At 42.5% G+C, this 26,294-nt stretch overlaps 1 protein-coding gene across 1 annotated transcript in view; it reads left to right on the top strand.

Moving 5' to 3' along the window:
• The window catches only part of LOC110536544 (potassium voltage-gated channel subfamily H member 2), a 115,651-nt gene extending 104,506 nt beyond the window's left edge, over positions 1-11,145 (top strand). Inside the window, exons 6-11 of the mRNA XM_036934763.1 lie at positions 269-462; positions 697-799; positions 977-1,279; positions 4,348-4,525; positions 9,163-9,352; positions 10,241-11,145. Coding sequence (XP_036790658.1) covers positions 269-462; positions 697-799; positions 977-1,279; positions 4,348-4,525; positions 9,163-9,352; positions 10,241-10,576 — 1,304 coding nt within the window. The 3' untranslated portion in view covers positions 10,577-11,145. The remainder of the gene's footprint in view (positions 1-268; positions 463-696; positions 800-976; positions 1,280-4,347; positions 4,526-9,162; positions 9,353-10,240) is intronic.
• The last annotated feature ends 15,149 nt before the right edge of the window (positions 11,146-26,294 follow it).

The raw sequence follows: 26,294 nt of genomic DNA on the forward strand, positions 1-26,294 counted from the left end.
TTTTCCTTTGCTCTGCAGTCCAGCTCATCCCAAACCATCTCAATTGGGTTAAGGTCAGGTGATTGTGGCTCAAACCAGCGCAAACCAGGTGGCAAACCAGGTGGCAAACCAGGTGGCATGGCGTATTGCTGCAGAATGCTGTGAATGCCATGCTGGTTAAGTGTGCCTTGAATTCTACATAAATCACACGTAAGTGTGTCCAGACTTTTGACTGGTACAGTATGTAAAATACGTCCTCTCGTCCTCTATGTCCTCTCGTCTCCCACAGGGAAGAATGACATCTTTGGCGAGCCTATCAACCTGTACGGGCGGGCTGGAAAGTCCAATGCTGATGTGAGAGCTCTGACCTACTGTGACCTCCATAAGATCCACAGAGAGGACGTCCTGGAGGTGTTAGACATGTACCCAGAGTTTTCCGACCACTTCTGGATGAACCTGGAGATCACCTTTGACCTCCGGGATGTGAGTGTGTCCTCTGCCCTGATTGCAAGAACTTTTCCTCATATCTTAAACTTCACGACCATAAATTTTTTTATATTCATATATGAATTGATGAATACAAATTAGGGAATTAATGAATTTGTAAGTTACTTCCATTGTGCATTCCTATGGAGCAGCTATTTTACACGTTGATACTATATAAGTCCTTTATCTTCCGTGATGTTTCAAGATGTCTTGCTTTGTTAATCCCTGCAGGCCAATATGATTCCAGGCTCACCAGAAAGTGACAACTCAGACTGTGTAGGATTCAACAAACTGCGCAGACGCAAACTATCCTTCCGGCGCCGGACAGAGAAGGGTAACCATCCCTTCCACTCCTTCGTCTCTGTTTATGAGAGCTAATATTACTACCCATTGCTTCTCTCTCTCTCTCGGTGAAGAGGAACACCCACTATCCACGCTTAGTCGTAGGTCACAAATGAACTTTTCAGATCCCATCCAGTGTGTCACCATCTCTTCCTGTTTCTTCTCTCAGACGACGCCGATGCAGGAGAGAATAAAAAGGAGAGATCCAACAAGCCAGTTCGGCGTAGACGGAAGGAGGCGGCCAGTAAGCAGGGGGTGGGGCTTAAGCCAGACTGGGAGGGACCTCGGAGTTCAGTGTCCACCCACTCCAGCAGTGGCGAGGGGGAGGAGTCTGTGGTCACATGCCCCGCCCCTCAGTCAGCTCTGCATGAGATGTCCCCGGCTCAGGCCACCTCTCTGATCTTTAGGGACAATCCCGAGGGGGAGGGGGAGGGGGACCACAAAGGGGGCAACACCTGCAATGCACTCTCAGGTGGGTCTGGGCACACACACAGACACAGACACACAGACAAACAGACACACAGACACACAGACAGACACACACAGACACACAGACACAGACAGACACACAGACAGACACACAGACAGACACACAGACAGACAAACAGACACACAGACACACAGACACACAGACACACAGACACACAGACACATAGACACACATACACAGAGAGAGACAGACAGACAGACAGACAGAAAGACATACACATATACAGACACACAGACACACACACAGACACACAGACAAAAAGACACACAGACACAGACACACACAGACAAAAAGACACACAGACAAACATACACACAGACACACAAACACACACACAGACAAACAGACACACAGACACACACAGACACACAGACAAAAAAACACACACAGACACACAGACAAACAGACACACAGACAAACATACACACACACACACAGACACACACAGACACACACAGACACACACAGACACACAGACACACACACAGACACACACAGACACACACAGACAAACAGGGACACACACAGACACACACACAGACAAACAGACACACAGACATGGACACACAGACACACACACAGACACACAGACACACAGACAAACAGACACACAGACACATAGACAAAGAGACACACAGACACACACGGACACACACACAGACACACATACACACAGAGAGACAAACAGACACACACACAGACACACACAGACAGACACACAGACAGACAAACAGACACATAGACAGACGTACACAGAGAGAGACAGACAGACAGACAGACAGACAGACAGACATACACACAAACAGACACACAGACACACACACAGACAAACAGACAAAAAGACACACAGACACAGACACACACAGACAAAAAGACACACAGACAAACATACACACAGACACACAAACACACACACAGACAAACAGACACACAAAGACAAACAAACACACACAGACACACAGACAAACAGACACACAGACAAACATACACAGACACACACACAGACACACACAGACACACACAGACACACACAGACACACACAGACAAACAGACACACAGACACACACACAGACACACACAGACACACACAGACAAACAGACACACACACAGACACACACACAGACAAACAGACACACAGACATGGACACACAGACACACACACAGACACACACACACAGACAAAGAGACACACAGACACACACGGACACACACACAGACACACAGACACACATACACACAGAGAGACAAACAGACACACACACAGACACACACAGACAGACACACAGACAGACAAACAGACACATAGACACACGTACACAGAGAGATACAGACAGACAGACAGACAGACAGACAGACATACACACATACAGACACACAGACACACACACAAACAAACAGACAAAAAGACACACAGACACAGACACACACAGACAAAAAGACACACAGACAAACATACACACAGACACACAAACACACACACAGACAAACAGACACACACAGACACACAGACAAACAAACACACACAGACACACAGACAAACAGACACACAGACAAACATACACAGACACACACAGACACACACAGACACACACAGACACACACAGACACAAACAGACACACAGACACACACACAGACACACACAGACACACACAGACAAACAGGGACACACACAGACACACACACAGACAAACAGACACACAGACATGGACACACAGACACACACACAGACACACAGACACACAGACAAAGAGACACACAGACACACACGGACACACACACAGACACACAGACACACATACACACAGAGAGACAAACAGACACACACACAGACACACACAGACAGACACACAGACAGACACAGACAGACAAACAGACACACAGACACACAGACACACAGACAAACAGACACATAGACACACATACACAGAGAGAGACAGACAGACAGACAGACAGACAGACAGACAGACAGACAGACAGACAGACAGACATACACACATACAGACACACAGACACACAGACACACACACACAAACAGACAAAAAGACACACAGACACAGAGACACACACAGACAAAAAGACACACAAACAGACAAAAAGACACACAGACACAGAGACACACACAGACAAAAAGACACACAGACAAACATACACACAGACACACAAACACACACACAGACAAACAGACACACAGACACACAGACAAACAAGCACACACACACACACAGACAAACAGACACACAGACAAACACACACACAGACACACACAGACACACACAGACACACACAGACACACACAGACAAACAGACACACAGACACACAGACACACAGACAAACAGACACACAGACACACAAGGACACACACAGACACACACATAGACAAACAGACACACATACATTGACACACAGACACACAGACAAACAGACACACAGACACACACACAGACACACAGACACACATACACACAGAGAGACAAACAGACAGACACACAGACACATACAGACAATTAAACATACATACGCACACACACAGACACACACAGGCACACAGACACACATAGACACACAGACAAACATACACACACACAGACACACACACACACACACAGACAAACAGACACAGAGAGAAACATACACACAGACACACACAAACACACAGACATACACACACACAGACAAACAGACAGACACACAGACACACACAGACACACACACAGACAAACACACATGGACACACGGACACACAGACACACAGACACACACATAGACAAAGAGACACACAGACACACACGGACACACACACAGACACACAGACACACAGACAAACAGACACACATACACACAGAGAGACAAACAGACAGACCCACAAACACACACACACAGACAAACAGACACACAGACACATTCACCGACAAACAGGCACACAGACACACACCGACACACAGACACACACACAGACACACAGACAAACAATATAAAACAATAGAATATGCCTTCATACCCTATTCTCCCCTTTCTCCCCTCTCTCCCCTCTCTTCTTCACAAACAGGAGCATTTTCAGGGGTCTCAAATATCTTCAGTTTCTGGGGGGAGAGTCGGGGCAGTCGTGAGTACCAGGAGTTGCCTCGCTGCAGCCTGCCATCCTCCCCGCCTCTCAACAATATCAGCCGCAGGCAGCGCACCGAGCTGGACAACAGACTGGACCTGCTGCAGCAACAACTCAACAGGTACAGAGACATGTAGAGACAGAGACATGTAGGGACAGAGACATGTAGGGACAGAGACATGTAGAGACAGAGACATGTAGGGACAGAGACATGTAGAGACAGAGACATGTAGAGACAGAGACATGTAGGGACAGAGACATGTAGAGACAGAGACATGTAGAGACAGAGACAGGTAGAGACAGAGACATGTAGGGACAGAGACATGTAGAGACAGAGACATGTAGAGACAGAGACAGGTAGAGACAGAGACATGTAGGGACAGAGACATGTAGGGACAGAGACATGTAGAGACAGAGACATGTAGAGACAGAGACATGTAGGGACAGAGACATGTAGGGACAGAGACAGGAGCAGGGACAGAGACATGTAGAGACAGAGACATGTAGAGACAGAGACATGTAGGCACAGAGACAGGAGCAGGGACAGAGACATGTAGGGACAGAGACATGTAGGGACAGAGACATGTAGGGACAGAGACATGTAGAGACAGAGACATGTAGGGACAGAGACATGTAGAGACAGAGACATGTAGAGACAGAGACATGTAGAGACAGAGACATGTAGGCACAGAGACATGTAGGGACAAAGACATGTAGGGACAGAGACATGTAGAGACAGAGACATGTAGGGACAGAGACATGTAGGGACAGAGACATGTAGAGACCGAGACATGTAGGGACAGAGACATGTAGAGACAGAAACATGTAGGGATAGAGACATGTAGAGACAGAGACATGTAGAGACAGAGACATGTAGGGACAGAGATATGCAGGGACAGAGACATGTAGAGACAGAGACATGTAGAGACAGAGACAGGGGCAGGGGCAGGATTGGGGCAGGAACAGGGGCACAGGAACAGAGACAGGGACAGAGACAGGGGCAGGGGCAGGGGCAGGGGCAGGATAGGGGCACAGAGACAGAGACAGGAGCAAGGACAGAGTCAGGGGAAGGGACAGCGACAAGGACAGGGCACAGGGACAGAGACAGGGGCGAGGGCAGGAGCAGTGCAGGTGCACAGGGATAGATACAAGGGTAGGACAGGGGCACAGGGATAGACACAGGGGCAGGACAGGGGCACAGGGACAGAGACAGGAGCAGTACAGGTGCACAGGGACAGATACAGGAGCAGGGACAGGGACACGGACAGAGACAGTGGCCAGAGAGGGGCAGGAACAAGGGCAGGACTGAATGGTTTTACATCTAACCGTTGTTTCAACATGGCTTACAATTCAGTTATACATCTTACAGTTGTTTCAGCAATGGGGTTGAGATCTGGTGACTGAGACAGCCATGGCATATGGTTTACGTCGTTTTCCTGCTCATCAAACCATTCAGTGACCACCCTGTAGATGGAGCATTGTCATCTTATGGAGACATAGTCCAGCATTTTTATACATGACCCTAAGCATGATGGTACAGTGCATTCTGAAAGTTTTCAGACCCCTTGACTTTTTCCACATTTTGTTACTTTACAGAATTATTCTCAAATGGATCCAATTGTTTGTTATCATCAATCTACACACAATAACCCATAATGACATCACAATAACCCATAATGACATCACAATAACCCATAATGACATCACAATAACCCATAATGACATCACAATAACCCATAATGACAAAGCAAAAACTGTTTTTTTGAAAGTTCAGCAAATTTATTAGAAATAGAAAACTGAAATATCGTAACAAAATGTGGAAAAAGTCAAGGGGTCTGAATACTTTCCAAATGCACTGCAGGTTAATTGATTAATTAACTCAAGAACCACACCTGTGTGGAAACACCTGATTTCAATATACACTGAACAAAAATATAAACACAAGATGTAAAGTGTTGGTCCCATGTTTCATGAGCTGGAATTAAAATATCCCTGAAACATTCCACACGCATAAAAGGCTTATTTCTCTGAAATGTGTTTACATCCCTGTTAAAATAATCCATCCACCTGACAGGTGTGGCATATCAAAATGCTGATTAAACAGCATGATCATTACACAGGGGCACCTTGTGCTGGGGACAAGTTTTCAGGGAGCGTTGCCATGCTGACTGGAGGAATGTCCACCAGAGCTGATGCCAGAGAATTCACTGTTAATTGCTCTACCATAAGCCGCCTCCAACTTTCTTTTAGAGGATTTTGTAGAATTTCCAACCGGCCTCACAACCGCAGACCAGGTGTAACCACACCAACCTAGGATCTCCACATCTGGCTTCTTCACCTGCAGGATCGTCTGAGACCAGCCACCCGGACAGCTGACGAAACTGTGGGTTTGCAGAAATTAAGAATTTCTGCACAAACTGTCAGAAACCTCAGGGAAGCTCATATTCGTGCTTGTCGTCCTCACCAGGGTCTTGACCTGACTGGAGTTTGGTGTCGTAACCACCTTCAATGGCCACTGGCACGCTGGAGAAGTGGGAGAGCGGTTTGTTGATGTCAACGTTGTGAACAGAGTGCCCCATGGTGGAGGTGGGGTTATGGTATGGGCAGGCATAAGCAACGAACACAATTGCATTTTATCGATGGCAATTTGAATGCACAGAGATACTGTGATGAGATCCTGAGGCTCATGGTCGTGACATTCATCCGCCCCCATCACCTCATGTTTCAGCATGATAATGCACGGCCCCATGTCGCAAGGGTCTGTACACAATTCCTGGAAGCTGAAAATGACCCAGTTCTTCCATGGCCTGCATACTCAACAGACGTGTCACCCATTGAGCATGTTTGGGATGCTCTGGATCGACGTGTACACCAGCGTGCTCCAGTTCCGCTAATATCCAACAACTTCTCACAGCCATTAAAGAGGACTCGGTCATTATTCCACAGGCCACAATCAACAGCCTGATCAACTCTATGTGAAGGAGATGTGTCCAGCTACACGAGACAGATGTTGGTCCCACCAGATACTGACTGGTTTTCTGATCCACGCCCCTACCTTTTTTAAAGGTATCTGTGACCAACAGATGCATATCTGTATTCCCAGTCATGTGAAATCCATAGAATGAATGTATTTCAGTTGACTGATTTTCTTATATGAACTGTAAAATCAGTAAAATTTTTGAAATTGTTGCATGTTGCGTTTATATATTTTGTTCAGTGTAGTTGGTGTCTCTCATTTACTCCAGTGTTTCCATTATTTTGACAGTTACATGATATAATTCATTCAGGATAGAAACAGAGATTTAGGAGTGTGGCTTTAAGGCACTGTAAAATCACAGGCCACATATCAGTGGGATTTATTGCTACTGATAAAGATCAAACCATTAACTGCAGCTGAAAGCTCCTGATTAAAACTCACTCTGTATGATATAAAAGATCTAGCAGGACAATTTTGCTGTAGCCCTCTGACAAAACACAGCTGCTACTCTGCTAATCCACTGTAGCTGATTCCATTATCCCTAGCATCACCGTGTCTGCTACAAGTCTGTCCCCTGTCAGAGTAATGGAGGTACCCATGTGGGGAGCTAATAGGTCTGGTACTCCCCCCTCTCTCTTAAACCCTACCTCACAATTACTCTGTCTAATTCTGACATAGACATCTCCTCCCCCTCTCTCTTAAACCCTACCTCACCGTTACTCTGTCTAATTCTGACATAGACATCTCCTCCCCCTCTCTCTTAAACCCTACCTCACCGTTACTCTGTCTAATTCTGACATAGACATCTCCTCCCCCTCTCTCCTAAACCCTACCTCACAATTACTCTGTCTAATTCTGACATAGACATCTCCTCCCCCTCTCTCTGAAACCCTACCTCACAATTACTCTGTCTAATTCTGACATAGACATCTCCTCTCCCTCTGTCACACCTCTCTTTCTCCCCCCCCCATCCCCCTCTCACGCTCCCCCTCTCTTTCTCCCCTCTCTCTCTCTCTCTCTCTCTCTCTCTCTCTCGCTCTCCCCCTCTCTCTCTCTCCTTCTTGCTCTCCCCCCCTCTCTCTCTCTCTCTCTTTCTCCTCCCTCTCTCTCTCTCCTTCTTGCTCTCCCCCTCTCTCTCTCTCTTTCTCCTCCCTCTCTCTCTCTCTCCTTCTCACTCTCCCCCTCTCTCTCTCTCTCTTTCTCCTCCCTCTCGCTCTCTCTCCTTCTCGCTCTCCCCCTCTCTCTCTCTCCTTCTCGCTCTCCTCCCTCTCTCTCTCTCCCCCCTTCTCGCTCTCCCCCTCTCTCTCTCTCCTTCTCGCTCTCCTCCCTCTCTCTCTCTCTCTCTCTCTCTCCTTCTCACTCTCCCCCTCGCTCTCTCTCTCTCTCTCTCTATCTTTCTCTCCCCCTCTCTCCCCCCCTCTCTCTCTCTTTTTCTCTCCTCCTCTCTCTCTCTCTCTCCTCCCTCTCTCTCTCTCCCCCCTTCTCGCTCTCCCCCTCTCTCTCTCTCTCTCTCTTTCTCCTCCCTCTCCCCTTCAGTGGAATAACTGTTTCTTTACACTCCTATGCTCTTGTCCAGTCAGTGTCTATTGTCTCAATGAGGTCAAAGGCCCTGTAGTAGGCTGAGGCTTTGCCTGCATGTGTGTTCCTGTGTGTGTGTGTGTGTGTGTGTGTGTGTGTGTGTGTGTGTGTGTGTGTGTGTGTGTGTGTGTGTGTGTGTGTGTGTGTGTGTGTGTGTGTGTGTGTGTGTGTGCTTATGTATGTTTGTGTGTCTCTCTCTTCAGGCTGGAAACGAGGATGTCGACAGACATCGGGGAGATCATGCAGCTACTACAACGTCAGATGGCCCTTGTGCCCCCAGCCTACAGCACCGTGTTGACTGCCCCTCAGGCCTCCCCCTACCCTGGTCCTGGTCCTGGTCCTGGTCCTGGTCCTGGTCCTGGTCCTGGTCCTGGTCCTGGTCCACTCTCTCAGGTACTACACGCATACAGGACGTAGACCAACACGGTCTCAGAGCATTTCATATGATTCTGTACGTCAATCCCAGACACTCTGTTTAGTGTGTTGTGTCACGTTTCGTATGGTATGTGTTCATTTGTGGAAATCCATCATCCATTTAGTATGAAAAACAATGTGTATGATACAGTATATTACCAATTGCAATTAATACAATATGTTACGGATTTTCTAAATTTATGATATGTTACAAATTCCATTTTGTTGTTGCTAACATTAGGTAGGTCGCTAGCAAACTCTCTCATGTTAGTTCTAGGGGTTAAGGTTAGGAGTTAAGTTAAAGAGTTAGAGTTAAGGGTTAGCTAAAAGGGTTAAGGTTAGGGTTAGGGGAGGGTTAGCTTAAAGGGTTAAGGTTAGGGTTGGGGGAAGGGTTAGCTTAAAGGGTTAAGGTTAGGGTTAGGGTTAGGGGAAGGGTTAGCTTAAAGGGTTAAGGTTAGGGTTAGGGTTGGGGGAAGGGTTAGCTATCATGCTAAGTAGTTGCGAAGTAGCTAAAATGCTAAAGTTGTCCGTGATGAGATTCAAACACTTCACCTTTGGGTTGCTAGACATTCACGTTACACGGCCACCCATCCAATCCCGACCAACCACCTCAAGTAACCTTCTATCTTATGTAACCATGCCAAACATAAAATATCATACTAATTTGAATGTCCTGGATTTTTGTTTACTATGTTACGTCTAGTCATTGAGACCAGTCTGGATAGACACGTACATGCAGATACACCTGTAGACGCACAAAATGCCTGAACATGCACTCATACACACGGATGTAGATGTGCGCACACACCCACACACACTCTCCATACAGTCTTCACTAAATCCCTCCTTGCTGCGTCTATCCTCCAGGGCTTTGAGGAGTTCCCCGGCAAGTCCGCAGCCCTGCGGGCTGTCCGCAGCCCTGCTGAGCTACACCCTGAAAACTGGCCTCTGGTCAGCCCAACTGAGACACGACGAGCCCCCTCTGGACTGGGCAGCCTGGAGCTAGACCTAGGGGTTGAGGAAAGGTTGGGGTCAGGGGTGGGGGCAGGTTCAGGAACAGGGTCAATGGCAGAGTTGGGGGCAATTGCAGGGGCGAGTGGACTGGACCCTGATGCCCAACGGAGGCTCTCTCTGCCTCAGCCACAAATGCATCTGGACTCACAGTCACCGAAAAGGCACAGCTCTGACCCTAGGGGGAGCTAATGAGCAGGGGAGGGAGGAGAAAATGGACAGAGAGGGAGAAGAGTGGTATCTCTGTTTTCCCTTCTCTCACGGAGGGGGGGGGGGGGTCCTTCCTTCGACCTCTGGAACCTCACCTACAGGCTCTGAGTGAGCCTCACCTCTGACTTCTAACCTCTGACCTGGGGAGAAACCTTGTTGGGAGAGGGGGGATGTCTCTCCCTTTCAGGGCTCCCTTCCCCTACCCCGGTTCCTAAAGTTACCACAAGGTTACCACAAGGTTACCAAACCCACGGGCTGGAAGAGAGAGGGGAGCAAGATCCTCCTGAACTCCACTCTGACCTCTGACCTCTGACCTGGAGAAATGACTACAGAACACATGACCGGTTCTGTTCAGAACATCCCTGTACTGCTCTATCCAGGAGCCCTGAGCAAGGTCGGTTTCATTTCGGTTCGATTATTAAAAAATAATCAACGATTTCCTCATTTTTAAATATCACTTATTAACCATAATTTATTCACATTACTTTACTTTAATAAAATATTTTAGTTGTTGTGTATATTACATTAGTTTTAATTTGATGACTTTACTATTTCATTCCAAGTCATCATCTCATCTTTGTGGAGCTGCTGTCTGACAACATCACTATTTGAGGAGTTCTTCAAAGTAAATAAGGCATCGTTTTATGACTGCTGAATACCAACTATCAATCACTTAGATCATGTATTTTCAGGTAGAGATATCCTTCTCCATGGCGTGTTTACCATGTTTTCTGCGCTAAACTATGTTGAATATTGGCCTGTTAGAAACTACAACTCCCTACTACATCACACAGTTCGGGCTAGCCTTGATCTGATTTATCTCTAGAGAAACTACAACTCCCTACTACATCGCACAGTTCGGGCTAGCCTTGATCTGATTTATCTCTAGAGAAACTACAACTCCCTAAAACATTGCACAGTTCGGGCTAGCCTTGATCTGATTTATCTCTAGAGAAACTACAACTCCCTACTACATCGCACAGTTCGGGCTAGCCTTGATCTGATTTATCTCTAGAGGAACTACAACTCCCTACTACATCACACAGTTCGGGCTAGCCTTGATCTGATTTATCTCTAGAGAAACTACAACTCCCTACTACATCGCACAGTTCGGGCTAGCCTTGATCTGATTTATCTCTAGAGAAACTACAACTCCCTACTACATCGCACAGTTCGGGCTAGCCTTGATCTGATTTATCTCTAGAGAAACTACAACTCCCTACTACATCGCACAGTTCGGGCTAGCCTTGATCTGATTTATCTCTAGAGAAACTACAACTCCCTACTACATCGCACAGTTCGGGCTAGCCTTGATCTGATTTATTTCTAGAGAAACTACAACTCCCTACTACATCGCACAGTTCGGGCTAGCCTTGATCTGATTTATTTCTAGAGAAACTACAACTCCCTACTACATCGCACAGTTCGGGCTAGCCTTGATCTGATTTATCTCTAGAAAAACTACAACTCCCTACTACATCGCACAGTTCGGGCTAGCCTTGATCTGATTTAATTCTAGAGAAACTACAGCATCGCACAGTTCGGGCTAGCCTTGATCTGATTTATTTCTAGAGAAACTACAACTCCCTACTACATCGCACAGTTCAGTCTGGATCTGATTTAGCTGTAGAGAAACTACAATGTGCGCATTGAGCTCACAGAAAGAAATAAATGAAATTCAAGTAATTTAACTGATGTGGGTCAATTAGTCATGAAAAAAAACAAAAAATAACAGACATTTCGGTGAATCGCTCAGCACTAGTATCCATTAGTGGATTACCATAATTAATAAGACAAAAACAATAATAATTATACAAGTTGCAATTCTGTATTTTATCTAACATGCCCGTGGAGCTTCTGAAAAATGCTTGGTTGGTTGGTGGACTGTAGTTTTAGCTGGCCTGGCAGAAAACTTTGGTGTCCTGTCCTGTCCCCTTTACCCTAAGGTCTGTACTCCCAGAGGCGGAGCCTAGGCCCCAAGAGCACACCAGATTGTTTGCACCTCAGGGGAGGGGTTGGAGGGAGGGTTTAAAAGCCATAATTCCATGCTACTGTACTACTTACTACAGGGGTGACCATCCTGTCTAATTCCATGCTACTGTACTACTTACTACAGGGGTGTCCATCCTGTCTAATTCCATGCTACTGTACTACTACAGGGGTGTCCATCCTGTCTAATTCCATGCTACTGTACTACTACAGGGCTGACCATCCTGTCTAATTCCATGCTACTGTACTACTTACTACAGGGGTGACCATCCTGTCTAATTCCATGCTACTGTACTACTTACTACAGGGGTGACCATCCTGTCTAATTCCATGCTACTGTACTACTTACTACAGGGGTGTCCATCCTGTCTAATTCCATGCTACTGTACTACTACAGGGGTGTCCATCCTGTCTAATTCCATGCTACTGTACTACTACAGGGGTGTCCATCCTGTCTAATTCCATGCTACTGTACTACTATAGGGGTGACCATCCTGTCTAATTCCATGCTACTGTACTACTACAGGGCTGACCATCCTGTCTAATTCCATGCTACTGTACTACTACAGGGGTGTCCATCCTGTCTAATTCCATGCTACTGTACTACTACAGGGGTGTTCATCCTGTCTAATTCCATGCTACTGTCCTACTACAGGGCTGACCATCCTGTCTAATTCCATGCTACTGTACTACTACAGGGCTGACCATCCTGTCTAATTCCATGCTACTGTCCTACTACAGGGGTGACCATCCTGTCTAATTCCATGCTACTGTACTACTACAGGGCTGACCATCCTGTCTAATTCCATGCTACTGTACTACTACAGGGCTGACCATCCTGTCTAATTCAATGCTACTGTACTACTACAGGGGTGACCATCCTGTCTAATTCCATGCTACTGTACTACTACAGGGGTGACCATCCTGTCTAATTCCATGCTACTGTACTACTTACTACAGGGGTGACCATCCTGTCTAATTCCATGCTACTGTACTACTACAGGGGTGACCATCCTGTCTAATTCCATGCTACTGTACTACTACAGGGGTGACCATCCTGTCTAATTCCATGCTACTGTACTACTTACTACAGGGGTGACCATCCTGTCTAATTCCATGCTACTGTACTACTACAGGGCTGACCATCCTGTCTAATTCCATGCTACTGTACTACTACAGGGGTGACCATCCTGTCTAATTCCATGCTACTGTACTACTACAGGGGTGACCATCCTGTCTAATTCCATGCTACTGTCCTACTACAGGGGTGACCATCCTGTCTAATTCCATGCTACTGTCCTACTACAGGGGTGACCATCCTGTCTAATTCCATGCTACTGTCCTACTACAGGGGTGACCATCCTGTCTAATTCCATGCTACTGTCCTACTACAGGGTTGACCATCCTGTCTAATTCCATGCTACTGTACTACTACAGGGGTGACCATCCTGTCTAATTCCATGCTACTGTCCTACTACAGGGGTGACCATCCTGTCTAATTCCATGCTACTGTACTACTACAGGGGTGACCATCCTGTCTAATTCCATGCTACTGTACTACTACAGGGGTGTCCATCCTGTCTAATTCCATGCTACTGTACTACTTACTACAGGGGTGACCATCCTGTCTAATTCCATGCTACTGTACTACTACAGGGCTGACCATCCTGTCTAATTCCATGCTACTGTACTACTATAGGGGTGACCATCCTGTCTAATTCCATGCTACTGTCCTACTATAGGGGTGACCATCCTGTCTAATTCCATGCTACTGTACTACTACAGGGGTGACCATCCTGTCTAATTCCATGCTACTGTACTACTACAGGGGTGACCATCCTGTCTAATTCCATGCTACTGTCCTACTACAGGGGTGACCATCCTGTCTAATTCCATACTACTGTACTACTACAGGGGTGTCCATCCTGTCTAATTCCATGCTACTGTACTACTTACTACAGGGGTGACCATCCTGTCTAATTCCATACTACTGTACTACTACAGGGGTGTCCATCCTGTCTAATTCCATGCTACTGTACTACTTACTACAGGGCTGACCATCCTGTCTAATTCCATGCTACTGTACTACTACAGGGGTGACCATCCTGTCTAATTCCATGCTACTGTCCTACTACAGGGTTGACCATCCTGTCTAATTCCATGCTACTGTACTACTACAGGGGTGACCATCCTGTCTAATTCCATGCTACTGTCCTACTACAGGGGTGACCATCCTGTCTAATTCCATGCTACTGTACTACTACAGGGGTGACCATCCTGTCTAATTCCATGCTACTGTACTACTACAGGGGTGTCCATCCTGTCTAATTCCATGCTACTGTACTACTTACTACAGGGGTGACCATCCTGTCTAATTCCATGCTACTGTACTACTACAGGGCTGACCATCCTGTCTAATTCCATGCTACTGTACTACTATAGGGGTGACCATCCTGTCTAATTCCATGCTACTGTCCTACTATAGGGGTGACCATCCTGTCTAATTCCATGCTACTGTACTACTACAGGGGTGACCATCCTGTCTAATTCCATGCTACTGTACTACTACAGGGGTGACCATCCTGTCTAATTCCATGCTACTGTCCTACTACAGGGGTGACCATCCTGTCTAATTCCATACTACTGTACTACTACAGGGGTGTCCATCCTGTCTAATTCCATGCTACTGTACTACTTACTACAGGGGTGACCATCCTGTCTAATTCCATACTACTGTACTACTACAGGGGTGTCCATCCTGTCTAATTCCATGCTACTGTACTACTTACTACAGGGGTGACCATCCTGTCTAATTCCATGCTACTGTACTACTACAGGGCTGACCATCCTGTCTAATTCCATGCTACTGTACTACTACAGGGGTGACCATCCTGTCTAATTCCATGCTACTGTACTACTACAGGGGTGACCATCCTGTCTAATTCCATGCTACTGTACTACTATAGGGGTGACCATCCTGTCTAATTCCATGCTACTGTACTACTACAGGGCTGACCATCCTGTCTAATTCCATGCTACTGTACTACTACAGGGGTGTCCATCCTGTCTAACCTCCCCCCTCCTGTTCTTTCTCTGGGAATGTCTGCACATGGTGGTTGATGACACAAAGCGGCCAGTGATACACAGGGAACGTGAAAATTGTATTTAACTGCTTGCTGGTCGGAGCTTATCATTTATTTATTGGTGTTTAAAGGAGTTTTATTTTCTTTATAGATTTGACCAAATATGATTTTATTGTTTTGCAAAAAAAAGAAGATGAAGCTTATTTGATGGAGGTAATGGAAGAAGATGTGTGTGTGCTGTGAATGTGACCTGGTACCTCTCTCCATGTTTTCTCCACTTGTTTTAACACATTTTATTCCAGAACAACTGTTATAGATGTTTCTTGAGTAATGACTGCACTATATTATTATTATCATTAGTGTTATTATCATTATTATGATCATTATTCTTTTTAATATTATTATTTTTATTATCATTGATATTATCATTATTATTATCATTATTATTATTATTATCATTAGTGTTATTATCATTATTATGATCATTATTCTTTTTAATATTATTATTTTTATTATCATTGATATTATCATTATTATTATCATTATTATTATTATTATCATTAGTGTTATTATCATTATTATGATCATTATTCTTTTTAATATTATTCTTTTTATTATCATTGATATTATCATTATTATTATCATTATTATTATTATTATCATTAGTGTTATTATCATTATTATGATCATTATTCTTTTTAATATTATTCTTTTTATTATCATTGATATTATCATTATTATATTATTATGATCATTATGATCATTATTCTTTTTAATATTATTATTTTTATTATCATTGATATTATCATTATTATTATCATTATTATTATTATTATTATCATTAGTGTTATTATCATTATGATCATTATTATCATTATTATTATTATTAATATTATTATTATAAATGCCATTATTATTGTTATTATTATTATCATCATTATTATTATCATTATAAATATCAGTATTATTGTTGTTATTATTATTATCATCATCATTATTATTATCATTAAAAATACCAGTATTATTGTTGTTATTATTATTATTATTATCATCATTGATATTATTATTAATACCATTATTATTATCAATATTATTATCATTATTAGTAGTAGTATTGTTATTATTATTATCATTATTAGTGTTTTCATTATTAGCATTGATATTATTGTTATTATTATTAATATCACTGTTATTATTATCATTATTATTATTATCATAAATATTATGATTATTATGAATATTATTATCATGATTATTATTATCGTGATTATTATTAACATTATTATTAATATTATCATTATTATGATCTTTACCATTATCTTAATTGTCATTATTATTGTCATTATCGTCATTTTTATTATCATTATTATTATTATAGGAATTATTATCAGTATTGCCATTATCATTATTATTATCATTATTATTATTATCATTATTATTATTATCAGTCTTATCATTATTATCATTATTATTATTATTATTATCAGTATTATCATTATTATCATTAATATTATCATTATTATTATTAATATTATTATTATCATTAATATCATTATCGTTATTATCATTATCTTTGTTATTATTATTATCATTAATGTTATTATTATTATTTGCTCTTCATCAAACATGATCAGAGATGTCAGCGCCATTGTCAGTGTCCAGTAAACTCATATTTTGTTCAGATCTGAGCAGGGGTGTGAAGTATGTGATATCAGCTCCCAGAGTACCATTTAAACAGTCAGGGTCAAACTGGTGAGTAGTGTGTATCATCCACGGTGCCAACACATTGTATCGGTACGCGGGGAAGAGTAGAAGCAGGTGAGGTGGCAAAACACTGTTTTTATCAAGAGTTGCACCTCCAACTGAAGTGATGAGAAATGAAGGGTAAATTACTATCTATATTTAGTTTGTTAGAAAAAGTGAATCACTAAGACACAGAAATGTGTCAGGTTTAAGCTAAGGCACGCAGGCACACACACACACACACCCACACACACACACACACACAGCATAAGGCCCAATGTTCACTGTCAATCACTGTTAGTCATGCCTTTACATGTACAAACGTCAGCAAAACCTGTGTGAGTGATGCTTTGTCATGCCACACTTTAGTGTTGAACCAAAGCAACAGAAGGGATGCAACTACTGGATTTTGCCTTGAATTGAATGGAAATGGAAACTGAGGCCATTTGAGCTGCCTGAAGTTCAAAGCAGAGTGGATACCAAACCAAAAGAGACCTCTTTTTAACTGAGCTTCTATTCTGTTCCATCACTGTATTCTGTTCCTTCACTGTATTCTGTTCCATCACTGTGTTCTGTTCCATCACTGTATTCTGTTCCTTCACTGTGTTCTGTTCCATCACTGTGTTCTGTTCCATCACTGTATTCTGTTCCATCACTGTATTCTGTTCCATCACTGTGTTCTGTTCCATCACTGTATTCTGTTCCATCACTGTGTTCTGTTCCATCACTGTATTCTGTTCCTTCACTGTATTCTGTTCCATCACTGTATTCTGTTCCTTCACTGTATTCTGTTCCATCACTGTGTTCTGTTCCATCACTGTATTCTGTTCCTTCACTGTATTATGTTCCATCACTGTGTTCTGTTCCATCACTGTATTCTGTTCCATCACTGTATTCTGTTCCATCACTGTGTTCTGTTCCATCACTGTATTCTGTTCCATCACTGTATTCTGTTCCATCACTGTGTTCTGTTCCATCACTGTATTCTGTTCCATCACTGTATTCTGTTCCATCACTGTATTCTGTTCCTTCACTGTATTCTGTTCCATCACTGTATTCTGTTCCATCACTGTATTCTGTTCCATCACTGTGTTCTGTTCCATCACTGTATTCTGTTCCATCACTGTATTCTGTTCCTTCACTGTATTCTGTTCCATCACTGTGTTCTGTTCCATCACTGTATTCTGTTCCATCACTGTATTCTGTTCCATCACTGTATTCTGTTCCATCACTGTGCTCTGTTCAATCACTGTGCTTTGTTCCATCATTGTGCTTTGTTCCATCACTGTATTCTGTTCCATCACTGTGTTCTGTTCCATCACTGTATTCTGTTCCATCACTGTATTCTGTTCCATCACTGTATTCTGTTCCTTCACTGTATTCTGTTCCATCACTGTATTCTGTTCCATCACTGTATTCTGTTCCATCACTGTGTTCTGTTCCATCACTGTATTCTGTTCCATCACTGTATTCTGTTCCTTCACTGTATTCTGTTCCATCACTGTGTTCTGTTCCATCACTGTATTCTGTTCCATCACTGTATTCTGTTCCATCACTGTATTCTGTTCCATCACTGTACTCTGTTCAATCACTGTGCTTTGTTCCATCATTGTGCTTTGTTCCATCACTGTATTCTGTTCCATCACTGTATTCTGTTCCGTCACTGTACTCTGTTCCATCACTGTACTCTGTTCCATCACTGTATTCTGTTCCATCACTGTATTCTGTTCCATCACTGCATTGAACATCTTTAAGGGTTACTAGTAATAAGAACCATCATAATAACACATGGTATTTAATATAGAGCTTTTCAAGGACCCAAAGTAGCTTTACAAATGTATAAAAAGTGATGTAACAGCGACACAACAACAGCCCAAAAACTGCAACAAACCCTCCTGGAGCACAACATCAACCATTTCTTAAAGGAAAAGTCTGCTTTGTACAGTTTTGCAGCCAAGCCACTCCAACATGTGATGTCATACAGTAGAGCCACTCCACCATGTGATGTGATACAGTAGAGCCACTCCACCATGTGATGTCATACAGTAGAGCCAAGCTATCCACCATGTGATGTCATACAGTAGAGCCACTCCACCATGTGATGTCATACAGTAGAGCCAAGCCATCCCACCATGTGATGTCATACAGTAGAGCCAAGCCATCCCACCATGTGATATCATACAGTAGAGCCAAGCCATCCCACCATGTGATGTCATACAGTAGAGCCATCCCACCATGTGATGTCATACAGTAGAGCCAAGCCATCCACAATGTGATGTCACACAGTAGAGCCAAGCCATCCCACCATGTGATGTCATACAGTAGAGCCATCCCACCATGTGATGTCATACAGTAGAGCCATCCAACCATGTGATGTCATACAGTAGAGCCATCCCACCATGTGATGTCATACAGTAGAGCCAAGCCATCCACAATGTGATGTCATACAGTAGAGCCAAGCCATCCCACCATGTGATGTCATACAGTAGAGCCAAGCCATCCCACCATGTGATGTCATACAGTAGAGCCATCCCACCATGTGATGTCATACAGTAGAGCCAAGCCATCCACAATGTGATGTCATACAGTAGAGCCAACCCATCCACAATGTGATGTCATACAGTAGAGCCATCCCACCATGTGATGTCATACAGTAGAGCCAAGCCATCCCACCATGTGATGTCATACAGTAGAGCCATCCCACCATGTGATGTCATACAGTAGAGCCAAGCCATCCACAATGTGATGTCATACAGTAGAGCCATCCCACCATGTGATGTCATACAGTAGAGCCATCCCACCATGTGATGTCATACAGTAGAGCCATCCAACCATGTGATGTCATACAGTAGAGCCAAGCTATCCCACCATGTGATGTCATACAGTAGAGCCATCCCACCATGTGATGTCATACAGTAGAGCCATCCCACCATGTGATGTCATACAGTAGAGCCATCCCACCATGTGATGTCATACAGTAGAGACTTTCTTTCCTTTTTCCATGTTGTGTACCTTCACATTGTTTCTATTGGGTCCTTTATCATCACAGAACTACGTTGTGTCTATATATACCAGCTACAATAGTCTTTAAGGACATTCCCACCATTTTAGAATGCAATGTTTGCTCATCCCGTTTTATTGACTCTTTCGCACTCTGCAAAATAACCATCCTAATGTAGACTGACTGAGTGTTTGGGTTTAGGTATAGATCTAGGGGACTAAGTAATCTATCTTAAAACATAGATACAAAATACTGTACTGTATCCAATGTGGTAATAGACAGCTCAAACAAGGAAATGCAATCGCTCCCAGTGAAATCTCTTAACGAGGATGTGTCATGGTGGCTTAGGGTCTCACATTTTGCAACCTACGCCTACACACACACCTCTCGCACCTCTCACATTTGGGCCAAGCACTTTTCAGCTCTTTTCAACTTTATAATATACTATATAAATATAATGCTGCATCATTGGCACAGGGCCTAAATGTGTAGATATTTTGAGTAGTGGGGAATCAGTTCTTGGCACTCATATAGCCAGCACTATGCAGAAAAGGAGCATTTATTTGGCATGCTTTGAAATGCAGAAAACTGTAGTCTGAGTCTGTTCAAAATGTTTAAAATAATCCTGTGAGTAAAGATAATAATGAATAATATAATAGTTCATAATATTTATAACGATAACGATGCTGATGATTATAATGATGATGGAAGCAACTTTAATATTGTGCACATTTTATTTGCATGCTGCATTGAGAATCTTTACAGGAACGAGAGGGCAGATGTGTGGCTTGCCACTGTGTAAAGTAATACACTGTATACTTCCGGGGTCACGAGAGAGTAACTGTATGCTGTACTTCCGGGTTATGGGTGAAATGGACACTGAAAGTTGCTATGTACTGTAACATTATGGAAGATGCATGTGCGGAGCTATGGCCAGCTCCGGCAACACTATTATTTAGACTTGGAAATATAAGTAAAAATACCATTCTGTCTGGACCATATTGGGGTGCATAGCCTATATCATCCTATTCGTATCAGACACTACAGCAAGCTAGAAAATAGAAGCATCACCAGGTCTTGATTGTGTACTAGCGTTATACATGGTTGACTTTATATAACATTTCAAATGTTTCTATCAATAAACCTCTTTGGAAACAAACCGGGTGTCTACCATGTGTGTTTTTTCTGAGCTTTGTAGATAACATGGTCAGATGTTTTACACAGACTTCACGGGCTCTGATGAGCGATATCGTCTAACACTGGTATCAGATCAGTGTTAACTCTAACGGTGACGTCAGAGCCAATTAGATAGAAAAAAAAACAACGTTATTGAAATTATATTAAATGGAATGTATAATAATTATGTATGAAATGTATGGAAACTATTATTTGGAATATGTGTATAGAAATCACTTTTTATTTGTCTATTGTGACACTGTGTGTGTCTGTCTGTGTCTGTGTGTGTGTGTCTGTGTGTGTGTGTGTGTGTGTGTGTGAAAATGCTGACTCACCCTATTTATACCATCCTCCTTTCTTTCCTGTTGACCAAATCGTGCTGGAGAAAATTCAAGTGATGTTGAGAAGAGGTGGAGTTGCACTTTAAGCACTTACAGATTCGTAACATCTGGTGCGAATTAGAATTTGTAACATTTCATACAAATTGCAGGATTTTTTTTATAAAAAGATTTGCAGGACAAAACATCATACCAAAGGAATGGCGTTGTTCATAACAGTATTTTCAGAGACCCTTTTTGCCTCGTGAGCACTACTTTCAAAACCACTGGCTGAAATGATAAACAACCAAGTGGAGTTATGGTTTACAATCGTGTGTATCCTATTACTGTGTCTTTTTGACTTGTACCGTTTCATTGAATACTTTTTCCTAAAATGTTTGAGTTTACTTTTTCCATCATCAACATCATCATCACCTCGCTAACATTCTGAGAACCATCAATAGCACAAGAAAACGTCAGTAACGTTCAAAAAAACATTCTAAGAATGTTATTTTAAAACATATACATTCCATTCTCTCTATCCTCTATCATGTTAAGTGTGTTCAGGTGTGTTGATTGCGCCCACTAATTGGCCACACCTGATCTTAATGACAGTCTAGCTCCATCCTGGTGGCACAGTGGACTAATTCCATGGATAGAGAACAGAAGATCAAAGTTTGGAATCTCACTGATGCTGTGCCACAATAGAAAAGACATGTGTCTGCATGATTAATGCCTAAGCAAACTAAATTCCATGTGTCCTGTGGTTGAAATTCAAAACAGTTAAAGTAAGCTAGCAGTGTCATTAAAACATGTATTGAAACAGGTTCTTTACGTTTTTTAATTACCTTCAAATAACCCAGCAGTTCTGTTCTCAAAACGTTAATAAAAGTTTTCAGAGAGTCATAGAAAAATGTTTTCAGAAGCTCCCTAAAACCTTAAAAATGATGTTCCCAGAATAGGCAACATTTCTGTTCTCAGAATGTTTAAAACACTTTCAGTTTGACCAGTTAGGAAACTTATGGCTTCGTTCCCGGGACCTATGGGAAACCCAAAACGTAAGTTCCCACACCTTCCAAGCAACCAAATGTGCTAACTGTGTTCTTCTTGAAATCATTACATTGCAGTTTAATAACGGGAGTTGGAACCACCACTGATAGTTGAGCTTTTGGCCACACGATGGCGACATTGTATAATTTAATTCAAAGAAATTCTTGTCCCGAAACCAGTCCTGGGTTGTCTCGGCTGTGTGCTTAGGGTTGTTGTCGTGTTGGAAGGTGAACCTTCGCCCCCAGTCTGAGGTCCTGTGCGCTCTAAAGCAAGTTTCATCAAGGATCTCTCTGTACTTTGCTCCATTCATCTTTCCCTCAACCCTGACTAGTCTCCAGGTCCCTACCGCTGATAAACATCCCCACAGCATGATGCTTCCACCACCATGCTTCACCATAGGGATGGTGCCAGGTTCCCTCCAGACGTGATGCTTGGCATTCAGGCCAAAGAGTTCAATCTTGGTTTCATCAGACCAGAGAATCTTGTTTCTCATGGTCTGAGAGTCCTTTAAGTGCCTTTTGGCAAACTCCAAGCGGCCTGTCACGTGCCTTTTCCTGAGGAGTGGCTTCCCCCTGGCCACTCTACCATAAAGGCCTGATTAGTGAAGTGCTGCATAGATGGTTGTCCATCTCATGTTATAAAACATGATTTATACATTTTAGAATAAGGCTGTAGCATAACAAAATGTGGAAAAAGTCAAGGGGTCTGAATACTTTCCGAATGCACTGTATATACAGTACCAGTCAAAAGTTTAGACACACCTACTCATTCAAGGGTTTTTCTTTAATTTAGCTATTTTCTACATTGTAGAATAATAGTGAAGACATCAAAACTATGAAATAACACATATGGAATCATGTAGTAACCAAAAAGATGTTAAACAAATTAAAATATATTTTAGATTCTTCAAAGTAGCCACCCTTTGCCTTGATGACAGCTTTGCACACTCTTGGCATTCTCTCAACCAGCTTCACCTGGAATGCTTTTCCAGCATTCTTGAAGGAGTTCCCACATATGCTGAGCACTTTTTGGTTGCTTTTCCTTCACCCTGCGGCCCAACTCATCCCAAACCATCTCAATTGGGTTGAGGTCGGGTGATTGTGGAGGCCAAGTCATCTGATGCAGCACTCCATCACTCTCCTTCTTGGTCAAATAGCCCTTACGTAGCCTAGAGGTGTGTTTTGGGTCATTGTCCTGTTGAAAAACAAATTATAGTCCCACTAAGCGCAAACAAGATGAGATGGCATGTAGGTGCAGAATGCTGTGGTAGCCATACTGGTTAAGTATTCCTTTAAGTAAATCACTGACAGTGTCACCAGCAAAGCACCTCCACACCATCATACCTTCTCCTCCATGCTTCACGGTGGAAACCACACATGCGGAGATCATCCGTTCACTTACTCTGCGCTTGATGATTTTTGCGACTGCACTTGAAGAGACTTTAAAAGTTCTTTAAATGTTAACATTCATGTCTTAAAGTAATGATGGACTGTCATTTATCTTTGCTTATTTGAGCTGTACTTGCCATAATATGGAATTTGTCTTTTACCAAATAGGGCTATCTTCTGTATACCCAACCTACCTTGTCACAACACAACTGATTAGCAAAAACACATTAAGAAGGAAAGATATTCCACAAATTAACTTTTAACAAGGCACATCTGTTAACTGAAATGCATTCCACGTGACTACCTCATGAAGCTGGATGAGAAAATTCCAAGAGTGTGCAAAGCTGTTGGCAAGACACAGGGTGGCTATTTTGAAGAATCTCAAATATAAAATATATTTTGATTTGTTTAACACGTTTTTGGTTACTACATGACTCCATATGTGTTATTTTATAGTTTTAATGTCTTCACCATTATTCTACAATGTAGAAAATAGTGAAAATAAAGAAAAACCCTGGAATGAGTAGGTGTGTCCAAACTTTTGACAGGTACTGTAGGTAGCTTGCCTAGCTAGCTAAGTTAGCTAAACAACTACCGGTAGCCATATCTATGACTAAAAATAGAAGAGGTTTTACAATTGCCGATCTTTTGTATGTCGATTGTAAAATCTCTTCTCTTTTTAGTCATTTCTAGTTCTCGTAGCTACAGATAATGTGATATAACCAAAGATTTTTGGTATCCATTACTGGGAGTTATAGGATAGGTACTGTTTGGTGTTAACATTCATGTCTTAAAGTAATGATGGACTGTCATTTATCTTTGCTTATTTGAGCTGTACTTGCCATAATATGGAATTTGTCTTTTACCAAATAGGGCTATCTTCTGTATACCCAACCTACCTTGTCACAACACAACTGATTAGCAAAAACACATTAAGAAGGAAAGATATTCCACAAATTAACTTTTAACAAGACACATCTGTTAACTGAAATGCATTCCACGTGACTACCTCATGAAGCTGGATGAGAAAATTCCAAGAGTGTGCAAAGCTGTTGGCAAGACACAGGGTGGCTATTTTGAAGAATCTCAAATATAAAATATATTTTGATTTGTTTAACACGTTTTTGGTTACTACATGACTCCATATGTGTTATTTTATAGTTTTAATGTCTTCACCATTATTCTACAATGTAGAAAATAGTGAAAATAAAGAAAAACCCTGGAATGAGTAGGTGTGTCCAAACTTTTGACAGGTACTGTAGGTAGCTTGCCTAGCTAGCTAAGTTAGCTAAACAACTACCGGTAGCCATATCTATGACTAAAAATAGAAGAGGTTTTACAATTGCCGATCTTTTGTATGTCGATTGTAAAATCTCTTCTCTTTTTAGTCATTTCTAGTTCTCGTAGCTACAGATAATGTGATATAACCAAAGATTTTTGGTATCCATTACTGGGAGTTACAGGATAGGTACTGTTTGGTGTAGCACAGAGAATCTTCAACCAACCTTAGCAATGCTGTCTTCATCCTCGATTCGGAGAAACATGAGTCTCATAAAATGTCTGTGACCAGTTGCAGGGGGTCAGTTTGAATTTAGAAAATCCACCGTTATTAAAATAAATGTAAAAAATGTGCTCAATGAAGTAATCCAACAATGTGTACACCGCCATTTTGTTTATTTCAAGTCTTCTCTCATTGATCAAGATAGGTCTCTGTTATCATGACATGCAGCGCTTTGGGTTGGACACCCACCTGTTGACAAAAATCTATGGGTAAATCACATTATCTGGTGTAACAATATGTAGCTACAGTTCTCTGGACTTGTGTGTCTCTATACACCTGAGACACACTCGTCCGTACACACTGAACTGTACTACAATGTTCATAAAAAAAATGGTATGTTACTTTAACCATAACATTGTTGTTGAATACCCAATTGTCTTGAGTTAGCATTA

Source organism: Oncorhynchus mykiss, chromosome 11 (assembly GCF_013265735.2).
Source record: "Oncorhynchus mykiss isolate Arlee chromosome 11, USDA_OmykA_1.1, whole genome shotgun sequence".
Lineage (NCBI taxonomy): Eukaryota > Metazoa > Chordata > Actinopteri > Salmoniformes > Salmonidae > Oncorhynchus > Oncorhynchus mykiss.